Genomic DNA, 11,347 nt, shown 5'->3' with positions numbered 1-11,347 from the left:
TGATGAAGTCCATATTTGACATGCTCTTAGGGAAGTGAATCGTGCTATTGACTAGATGCTCACCATGGACATTCGACTTCTAATCTTTTGTATTAATTTGATTCGCCTAATATTTCATTTTCCATTATCATCCGTAAGGATTCTTTAGGGAGGCCTTGTCTTGGGATCTTCCCTAGTTGTTTCTTTCCTTTAAAAGAAAAAAGAGAAATGGCTGTGAGAAATCATGAAATGCAAGAGTTGTTCTATCAGTAATTATCATTTTGCTAATCCTTATTGAAAGGATTGTCCAAATGTTTATCGATCAAAATAAGTATTTAAATACTCGCAACAAATTTGTCCAGCCCTGACACCAACGTGAACAAGCTAAATAAGTTTTCTGGCAGACTAACACTACCTCCCAGAAAAAACATCTAAAAGTGTATACCATAGCATGATCCAATATCATGGCATTATAAGAAGCGCGATATGACTATCAGCAAAATCAAAACTGAAACTGCATTTCAGAGGTGTAGCTCAGTTCCTCCAGGTGAGCAGCCATAGCTTTGTTCATAGGCGGTGGGCCGCACCTCAAGATCTGGAAAAAAATAAGAAGTGAATCGGAATTTCCACTCAGATTTATCCCATGATACAAAAAAAATAAGAAAAAAAATAATCTGCTCACAATTTGCTGTCATTTCATTTGATTAAATAGAGCCTAGAGGTACAAAGATGTAAGCTAGAATGATGTAAACCTGTATATCTAATGCAGGTGCAGGGCAGTGTTCTTTGATCATTTCCTTGCTTACGAATCCGACACCACCTTTCCATCCTTCAGGAGGCTGTAAAGTTGCCACAGTAAACCCGAAAGAAACTCCACAATTTAGTACACAAGAAGTATATTATAGCACACAATAGAACAAATTGCCAAGAAGATAACTAGGAGTATATTTCACTTAAACATAATTGATATGTTCAATTTCTCGAGTTAATAATGAAAGAGAGGCCATTATGAACAAGATGCAAAAAGACTTTAATTGCACCACAATCATATAATACAAGAAAATTGATGACACTGAAGATATCACACAGCAACATGTCGATTCCTCTCCATGTCTGGGAACAAGGGGTATGCCACATCAACTGGTCTTTTTCCACCTTACTATTGTTTCTCATTTGCTATCCCCTAAAATAATAATGTTAAGTTGTTAAATTAGCCCCTTCACAAAAGAAAATAAGGTTATCTGACCAGACTATACTTAAACCTAGATATTCAGACCAGATCACCTTATTTGAGGTGAATGGAACATAGCTTAACCCATCATAAAATTGACCAGGCCACTCTCTGTGCTCTTCAATTATTACTGATTATTCAAGACAAAAGTATTGGGGAATGAAGATTCAACAAATTATAGGAGGGCAAATCTTATCATTGTGGTCTGACCAAACCAGACCAGACCAGACTTGTAAAATTGATCCAGGCCACTTTTTGTGCCCTCCAGTTGGAAGCTTGAACTGTAATTCAATAAAAGATTTGGCAATTTAAGCATGTGATATTAAAATGGAATAATTATAGAAGGGCAGGTCTTACTGAAAGTTCTCAGAAAATATAACAAGAGAAAATAAGCTAGACTTAGAAAACGAGATATGCAAATAATGAGAAAAAATGCATGCCGACACCAATTCAAGACTTAGTCAGCAACATTTCAGCTGTACGACATAATGACACCTGAGAAGTAGTCTGACTTACTATTGGCTCCTTCACAAACCAACTTCTAGTCAAAGTAATAACACGATTCCATTGTCATTAATATGAAAAGGGGGAAAAAGGAGAATGAGAACTAAAGACTCTACCAACCTGGTTGAGGACATAGTAGATACTGAAACGATCAGGATAATTCTCAGCAAGCCCATCCAATTCTTCCTGTACAATTCAGAATTTTGCCATGTCAAGGGAGCAACTCTATGAAGAAAGTTACATGAAGACCACATAGGAGAACCTTATTTATCAAGTTGGCATTAGGCTATAATCATTACACAAAATGATTGGCAAATTAGTAGAATGGAAGAGAATCTTAGTTTCCTTTCTCCGTTTCTATGCTAATCAGACTTTAAGAGCAGATCCATGCACAGATCAAGAAAGTGGTACTTGGAACAGAAAATTAAGGGTAAGAAGACCCCTTTCAAAGGTAGCAGGGAGTTGGTTAAACAATTACAAAATATAATATTACATTATAATTCAATTTCCAGGAAAGGCTGAAAGAGATTAAAATCATGGCCCAACATCAAGACCCAATATATCTGATGAATGTATATTTATTAACATTGTATAGTTTAATTAATAAGATATTAATTGGTCTTCAAATGGTTAAGCAACATTAATTAGCAACTAAATCAATTAGGAAAAAAAATCATAGAAACGTGAATGCACCATCGGTGTACTAAAATTAAACTTGATACAAGTCGCACAACTAATATACATTACCAAACTTGAACGTCTGCATTACATTCTTCTCCCTTCATTGGTTTTTGGGTGTTGTTTTTCTGTTGTCATGTATGAACATAGTGGAAAAACGTTCCAATACGACGAGTCAAACTTATGTGATGTAGTGCCAAGGACATACTTTTTGTTGAAGCATCCTGTAACAAGGTATTATAGAACAACAACTTCATGATCCATTATAACTTGGCTGTCGTGTAACAAGGCCGAGATTTATTTCCTTGCTAATATATGGAAGTCGTAGAAGTAGTTTACTAAGAAGTTTCCTGAACTCGTCAAAAGAGAACCATGGTACAGAGTAACACATTTCAGTTTGCAAGATTCAGAACAGGTCTGCACTCTGCAAGCAGGACCTGAGGGGACTAGGGGGTATTGAGTTGTGTAACATTGATCTACTTTGCACATTTCAGAAGGTGGTTTGGAGGAAGACATATTGAAGTCACAGCACACCAACGAATAGAAGAGAATCGATTTTCTAAGGAAGGTCCCTTAATGGTATATATGAGTTAGTTCCTACTCCAGCAACCTATCCATTGCATTATACTTTGTCACCTTAACCCCTAAAGGATGGTATCTCAAAATTAGACACTGTAAGCGCATTTCTTAAATTTTACACCAAAATAACTAAACATATACCACTCATTCGCTTACAAACCTTTCCTTAACTCCTTGAGTCCCAACTCACAGTTTACCTCATCTGCTGTCCCTTATTATGGACAGAAAGATCCCCCATCCCTATCAAGCAAAGTTGGACTCATGACCTAATCCGCAAATGCCCCTTTCCCACAGGCCACAAACCACAATCTAAAAATATGAATCAGTGCGCAATATAGTGGTTCACTTTTGGACCAGATTAAGTTAAAAAAGCTGGGTACCAAATTATATTCCCACATCTGTTCCACATAGCAATTGTACCACTACCAAAAACACCTATTATGTTGATGAGATTCTCAAAGGGGGGGTGCAACAATTGTAAGTTCTATTGACTATCAATCTAGAAATAATATCAAACAATAATAGAATATCAAATAATAAAGCAGGAAAGAACACACCAGAAATTTTACGTGGAAACCAAGAACTGGAGAAAAACCACGAATCTGCACTAGGAATCGATGAATATTCAAGAAAGATTACAAAAAGCACTCCAAGAACTCTCTCTATTGCTTTTTCTCTCTCTAATATGTGAATAATGATGAATAATACAATAATCGTAATTAGGGCACCTATTTATACCCTCATTAAACGAAACCGGAAAAAATCTGCATCCTCGATAGGTGCGGGCGCACCAGCCCTTGGTGCGGGCGCACCAGCCCTTGGTGCGGGCGCACCTGAGTCTTCTGCCGTCAGCTTCGTCAGTTCTTCGTAAAACAGTCATAACTTTCTCGTTTCTCACCGGAATTGGACATATGACCTATCATTGGAAAGCTCTTGGAACAAGCTATCACCTCCACTTTGAATCACCTCAAAATCATTTATAGATTGAAAGATATGTCCATTCAAAGTTAGCCTTATGTCCTAAATGACGTTTTCCTTCTACGCAACCTCATCTCCACACCCATACACCTCCATGAGCTTCATATACTACCATATACCCAACAATCTCTCACTTGGAGATAGGTGTAAGTGAAGAAAAACTTCATACCTTCATCATCCTCTCATTCATCTTCCTACACACAACTCCTACACACAACTCCCACTGCAAAAACAATCTCGAGTCGTGTCCAAACCATGACATACCTCAAGCATCCCATGAACACATCTCCTCTACACCAAGGAAAATAACATTGAAGTTTGCACCAACTCCAATACAAAAGTATCAAAGTCTACACCGACTTTGATTCTTAATACTAACCTCCAAATCATTGCACCATCACTCCATGAACCTACACACCCTCCTCCGGAGGTCGGATCACCTTAGAGACAAGCACAACCAAATGAAGATCCCTTCCTAAACAATAAGAAGATAATACTTCCTCTCCAACCAAAGAAGCACATTGAAGTCTCATCAAACTTCAATAAAACCAATTACCACCTAAGCCAAAGAAGCTTCTCATTGTTCTAAAACAAACTCACATTGCTCCCACTCGAACAATACACCCTTTGTTCCACTTAGGATTTCCGCACAAATGCTTGTGTGCCGTCCTTCACCTTGTGCTTACCGGTCAATTTGCCACCGGGATACCGCTTCACCACGGTTCTCATCCCTTAGCCCACTATCGATAGTTTTCCGACCAAACGACACTTTACATGAAGTTCTCATCCCAATCCGGATCCCTTTATTGTGCTCCCCATGGTGTAAAGTGTTCCACTCCTTGCCCCCGAGCTATGATCATTGCTCCCTTGACAATCTTCCAAGAACCACCATCAAACACAACCTTGTAACCCGATGTAGCAAGTTGGGCTACGATATCAAGCTTTTCTTCAACCTTGGGATAAACTTGACATTCTTCAACTCCAACGAGCCACCATGAGTGAGTTTCACACTCACATCACCTTTCCCCATGACTTCCACTGCCTTGCCATCCGCAAGGTAGACCTTTTCAAGTTTTCCGGATTTGAAATTCCGAAACAACTCCTTGCATGGTGAGGAATGATGAGAAGAACCCGAATCCAAGACCCATGATCCCGAGCACCCAACCAACTCTTCCTGATCATCCATGCTTACCATCAAAGCATCGGAATCGTACTCAGAAATCAAGTTAGTTGATGCATCTTCTTCATCATCACTTTCTTGAACCTTTTCTTCCCTTTCCCATTCACTTTCTTAGGACAATCTCTCTTTATATGTCCTTCATTACACCAGCCAAAGTAACACTAGCCTGCCTTTTGACTTACTCCGGTCCCCCTTTGACTCCGATTTTCCCTGAAAGTTCCTCCCTTTTCCCTCCTCTACCTTCTGCACTGTATGCTCCAGATGATTCTCCACTCTCCTTCCTTCGAATGCTCTCACTCAAAATCAGATCACGGACAACATCATAAACCAATTTCTCTTTACCAGAGGAATTACTAACAGCAGTTACAACAGTTTCCCAAGCAGTAGGTAAAGAGGACAACAAAATTAGGGCTTTCACTTCATCCTCAAAGACAATATTAACCGAAGATGACTTATTAATGAATTAAATTCATTAATATGTTCAGCAGCAGAACTACCATTATTCATCTCTAAACCAAACAAACGGCGCATCAGATATACCTTATTCATTGCCGAGGGCTTCTCATACATATCTGACAGTGCTTTGATCGTCAGTTCCACCGTTGTTTTGATATCCTTGACATTGAACGCCACAATCCGTGCCAATGTCAATCGCACCACCGCTAGTGCCTGCTCCAGTACTTTCCACTTAGCCTCCTCATCTCAGCAGGCTTTTCAGACAAAGGTTGATACAGATTTTTCTGATATAAGATGTCTTCTTTTGCATCTTCCAATATCCAAAATCTGTCCCATCAAACTTCTCAATTCTAATCTTTGAATCCTCCATTGTTAATTATTCTAGATCTAGACAATAATCAAACCTAGCTCTTGATACCACTTGTAAGTTCTATTGACTATCAATCTAGAAATAATATCAAACAATAATAGAATATCAAATAATAAACAGGAAAGAACACACAGAAATTTTACGTGGAAACCCAAGAACTGGGAGAAAAACCACGAATCTGCACTAGGAATCGATGAATATTCAAGAAAGATTACAAAAAGCACTCAAGAACTCCCTCTATTGCTTTTTTCTCTCTAATATGTGAATAATGATGAATAATACAATAATCGTAATTAGGGCACCTATTTATACCCTCATTAAACGAAACCGGAAAAAATCTGCATCCTCGATAGGTGCGGGCGCACCAGCCCTTGGTGCGGGCGCACCAGCCCTTGGTGCGGGCGCACCAGCCCTTGGTGCGGGCGCACCAGCCCTTGGTGCGGGCGCACCTGAGTCTTCTGCCGTCAGCTTCGTCAGTTCTTCGTAAAACAGTCATAACTTTCTCGTTTCTCACCGGAATTGGACATATGACCTATCATTGGAAAGCTCTTGGAACAAGCTATCACCTCCACTTTGAATCACCTCAAAATCATTTATAGATTGAAAGATATGTCCATTCAAAGTTAGCCTTATGTCCTAAATGACGTTTTCCTTCTACGCAACCTCATCTCCACACCCATACACCTCCATGAGCTTCATATACTACCATATACCCAACAACAATATATGTGTCACTTACAACCAACCAATTCATCACTAGAATTAGAACCACCTACTCAAGTATTGGATAGCAAAAGGAGATTGCTAGTCGATTTACCCACTAATATGAAAGAGTTATGATAAAGCTAGAGGCTAAAGCTAAATTCCATGACTTGCCTCCAAAGTCAGAAACGCACAAAAGAAACTAGCTAATGAAACGAGCTAAGCATAACTGATACTTCCAATGTTCCTAAATAAGTGCAACAAATTTGACTTTCAGCTTGCCAACCCACAACTCTAACCATTAAAATCTCTAACTATGTATTTTAGAAATTACAAAAGCTGATATTTTATTTATGAAACATATCCAGCAAAATTTTATATGATAATTTTATTTTTATATATTAGTACAAAGATACGGTCAAAATGAGGTGTGTGATTCGAACAAAAGTCATATTGTTGCACTTAAAAAGAAACAAATGAAGTAGAAAAAAACTCCTCTAAAATGAAATTGATTCCTCCCCATCCTTCTAAAATTAGAACAAACTGTACCCTTAGCAGTATATTGGTACGCCTTTCAACACCAATCCTATTTACACATTAGTGCTTTAAGATGATGCTTTCGAAAGCTAGCATTCTAAAATTTGAGCGCATATCCATCATCATAAAAAACATATTTCGAGCAGATTAAGGCTTTTCAGAATATCAGGTCTGCACACTTCCACTCTTGTGGTTAGACGGAAATGTGAAGGTTCGAAAGGTGCTTCCTTGATCTTATGTAAAATATAACATGTTAATCTAACGATAAGAAACTATACATCTATAGAAAAGAATGGGAACGCCAAATGAAAAAGTTCTTTCAATATAAGATGGGAAGGGTAAACTCAGTTCCACTCCAACTTGAGTATGTTCCCAGAGCAGCTAATAGAAGGATATCATATTCAAGCAGCAATATGGGATAACACGCACTGCTCCAGAAGGTTAGAGTGTCATTAGGTTCCCAGAGCAGCTAATAGAAGGATATCATATCCAAGCAGCAATATGGAATAACACGCACTGCTCCAGAAGGTTAGACTGTTAGAGTGTCATTAGGTTTCCAGAGCAGCTAATAGAAGGATATCATATGATTCATATCCAAGCAGCAATATGGGAAAACACGCACTGCTCCAGAAAGTTAGAGTGTCATTAGGTTACGTGACGTGGCTGTGTACATACGACGATATCCGAGCACAGCTAATCAGATCAAAAAGTTTCATAACTATTCTCTTGGACCAGAGAAGTCCTTCGAGAAGTCTTAACGGCATTTGTTATTTCTTTGTATACATCATTGCATCACCCTGACAATCAAATTTCTCAAGAAGCGTAGGGTTCTATACGAAATCAATACTACATCCTTATCTATCTAGATATTCATAGGTCACTATCTTATCTCTCTAATGCTAGCATGTCATCAAATCTGACAATAAAGATCCATGAATAACAACATTAAGCAATCTAAAGCATGTCAATAATACATACAAGACCGCGGAAAAATTCAATTAATGACAGAACATCAACAAGTCAATAAGCTTGAGCACCTTGCATAACATTCAAAAAAAGTAGAAAGAGAATGATTCAAGAGAAAACATGGCAATAGCTCTTGTAAAGTTGTATCATAGAAAAATACCAGCCAAGAGAAGGTTGGGAAGAGTACACAATATACTTCACCTTCAAAAGAATGCTTACATATTTAACATTGATAAAAAGTTGTAAATGTAATGTAAATCGTATGCTATTACCTTCAAAAGAATATCTTCATAGGTCACGTTGGCATAAATTAGATGTACTTTTGTTTTGTCTTTCGGATTTTCCAAGATTGCTCTAGCTACCTGATTCACACATAACCAACACAATTAAGGTTTTTGTTGTTTGAACCATAAAAAAAATTCCATTAAATGGGACAGTGGGATTATTATTTGAAAAAGGTGAGCAATAAAAATTACTTGAAACATTGGAGTGATGCCAGAACCTCCAGCAAGCATCCCAAATGCTCTAACTTGACCAGGCTGGTATCTGAAGCGTCCCTAAGAACTCAACAAACAAGATCTATGAAATTAGTCTTGCTAATGTTGCATTCTACGGTAGGCTGCTATCATAGCACAAAAAGGCGCTCCATATAAATTAACAACCAGCTAAGCTTGAGCTGAACAAATCCTGTCAATGAATACTGAACACACCTTAGGTCCCTTTACAGCAAGATAATCACCAACACGCATCTCTCGGAAATGGTGTGACATTCTTCCTTGTGGATACATCTATTATGCATAAAATCAAATCTAAGATTGTGAGATCAAAGCCGCAACCTCATATCACCAAATACAGAAAATGCGGTGTGCAACCAACTAAAACAGACATGCCTTGATCACTAATTCGAAGCGTCCAACATCAGAGTCTAATGTAGTTGGAGTGTATGGTTTGAGGACTTCTTCACCTTGACTATCCTTCCCCCTGTTTGAACACATAAATATAAGTTTCCTTTCTTTAATCGTGACATTGAAACTAAGTAAAGTTCAAAAAAAACGCTATACACTAAGCAAGGAAACATCCTTTCAGAGAAGTAATAAAGCAATCACAACAACAACAACAACAACAACAACAACAACAACAACAACAACAACAACAACAAGGCCTTAGTCCCAAAATGATTTAGGGTCCGCTAACATGAAACGTCATAAGCATTCCTTTCCCAGACAAATGAAACAATAAACTTATAGGAAGTACAACAAATTATGTTACACAAACAAAATGGTTTTCCTGATCTAGCTTTCTAAATAGTCAAACCAACCACAAATGAATCAAGTTATTAAAATGATACATTATCAAAAGTATGTATTGAATTTTTTCTATAAAAAAAACACCAAAAAGAAGCAAGATGTACAAATGAATACCTGCAGCTTATGTGTTGGCCAATGGGAAGACCCAACACTGAAGTAGTAGTAGGAAGTTCAAATGTGAACTTAGCAACATTATGGCTGATTTGGGAGCGCTTCACAAGCTTAAAATCCTTGAAATTTTCAGGATCCAAACAAACTACAAATAGTACGATATAAGCACAAGATGATCTTTATTTTTCATGTATAATACACAAAAACATAGAGAAACACAAAGTATCAAATCAAACTCACCTCTGGATTTATTCTTACTGGTGAAGAAAACAAGTGTAGCAATAACAACAAGAAATGCCACACCAATGGCTAACATTTGCATCTCCGGGGTTTCCAAGAAATCCATTTTTGGTAGGAGAGCTTTGTCTGAGGATAAAAAAAAAACACAAAGATGGGTAATGAAATTTAAAGGAAAAGAAGGTGTTAGGTGAGAGAAAAATGGTTTCGGATTTTATTAAATTTTGGGCTTCAAAGAATCAAGTACTAGATATGAGTATAACGATAGTATGATACAATGGGGCTATGGGTGGTTTTAGGTAGTATGGGTCAACATTGATTGAAAAATGTGTAGGAAATATGGGGGTTGGATCTCTCTCAGACTGTCCAGTCTCCACCTACCAGTTCTACCTCGGTAGTTGGTGGCTAGAAAGAAGTAAAGCTGTTAATTCGGGTATATTTCAGATTCGGGAGTTTCAGTTCGGGTTATACCAGGTCGATGTATTTTTTGAGTTGGTTTCCATTTGATTCGGGTCATATTTGTTACTTACTCCGTTTCTAAATAACTGTAACATTTACATTATATTTACTATTCACAATTTAAACTTTAATTAGCTTTGGTGATTTTACATTTGAGGAAAAACATAGTCATGTGGAATCTTGTTAGATTCGTCTGAATGTGAATTTTTTTAATATCAATTTTTTATAATTTTTACTTATTGATAATTGAATATATCAATGGTTAAAATAATGCATTAGCAAACGTGAAAACAAGAAGTGTTACACTTATTTAAAAACGGAGGAAGTATTATTTAATTTTCGTCCAATTCAGGTTTTATATTGGTCGTGTTTGAGTTAGGTCAATGCCAAAACTCGTAAATAAGTGTCTGGACCCGGATGCATGTAGTTGTGTGCTCTCACTTTGAAACGACAACGTTTAGTTGTATGAAAAATGCTCTAGATAATCTAATAAGAAGAAATTAATTTGAAAGATATGCCGCTACAATCACATTGCATGTTTACAAATATATAGAGTTGATCAAAGGTAGACCGGCCTGAACTTTTTTTGGGTTTGAAACGGGTTTTGGACAAGCCAAAAAAATGACTTTTATTCTAGATTTTGGCGCAAAAAAGCGATTTTGGGCAATAAAAATCGGCTCGTGATTTGGCTCGACCCATTGCGTGGGCCGATTTTCAATAGTAGAGGTATGGCTCGAACACGACATGGCCCACATTTTGATCACAATCACCTTATTATCTTTCTACTTACTAGTGAAATCTATTGATAAGAGGGCAAATATAAGGATTTTCTTCAAACCTTGAGATATTTTGAAGAGGACAAATTTACTAAAGGTAACAACAAAAGAAAGGGCATAATAGTTGGTAATTAGTAAAGGAACTAAACTTATCTCCTATTTTGGTGCGGGAGAAGTAATTTAGTTTCTAGTTAGGCTGCTATTTTTTTGTATAGTATTGGATATTTAATCCATGTTATTACTACTAATCTTCCCTCTGCGTTCTGTGTTGTTTTTGTCCAGGTGTACACAACTCAC

The 11,347-nt window shown here is 37.4% G+C and overlaps 1 protein-coding gene across 1 annotated transcript; it reads right to left on the bottom strand.

Moving 5' to 3' along the window:
• Nucleotides 1-237: 237 nt before the first annotated feature.
• LOC104908132 (NADH--cytochrome b5 reductase 1) lies at nucleotides 238-10,208 on the bottom strand. Its single transcript, XM_010697213.4, has 9 exons — nucleotides 9,819-10,208; nucleotides 9,582-9,723; nucleotides 9,051-9,141; nucleotides 8,871-8,948; nucleotides 8,637-8,717; nucleotides 8,433-8,522; nucleotides 1,835-1,900; nucleotides 732-818; nucleotides 238-574 (listed from the first exon to the last, which is right to left on the bottom strand). Exons 1-9 carry the CDS (start codon nucleotides 9,922-9,924, stop codon nucleotides 482-484), a joined length of 834 nt encoding a protein of 277 aa, XP_010695515.1. The 5' UTR covers nucleotides 9,925-10,208; the 3' UTR covers nucleotides 238-481.
• Nucleotides 10,209-11,347: the final 1,139 nt, after the last annotated feature.

The sequence above is a fragment of the Beta vulgaris genome, chromosome 5 (genome assembly GCF_026745355.1).
Source record: "Beta vulgaris subsp. vulgaris cultivar EL10 chromosome 5, EL10.2, whole genome shotgun sequence".
Lineage (NCBI taxonomy): Eukaryota > Viridiplantae > Streptophyta > Magnoliopsida > Caryophyllales > Amaranthaceae > Beta > Beta vulgaris.
The sequence above is the reverse complement of the archived record's forward strand: the minus strand, read 5'-3'. Positions and strand labels throughout refer to the sequence as shown.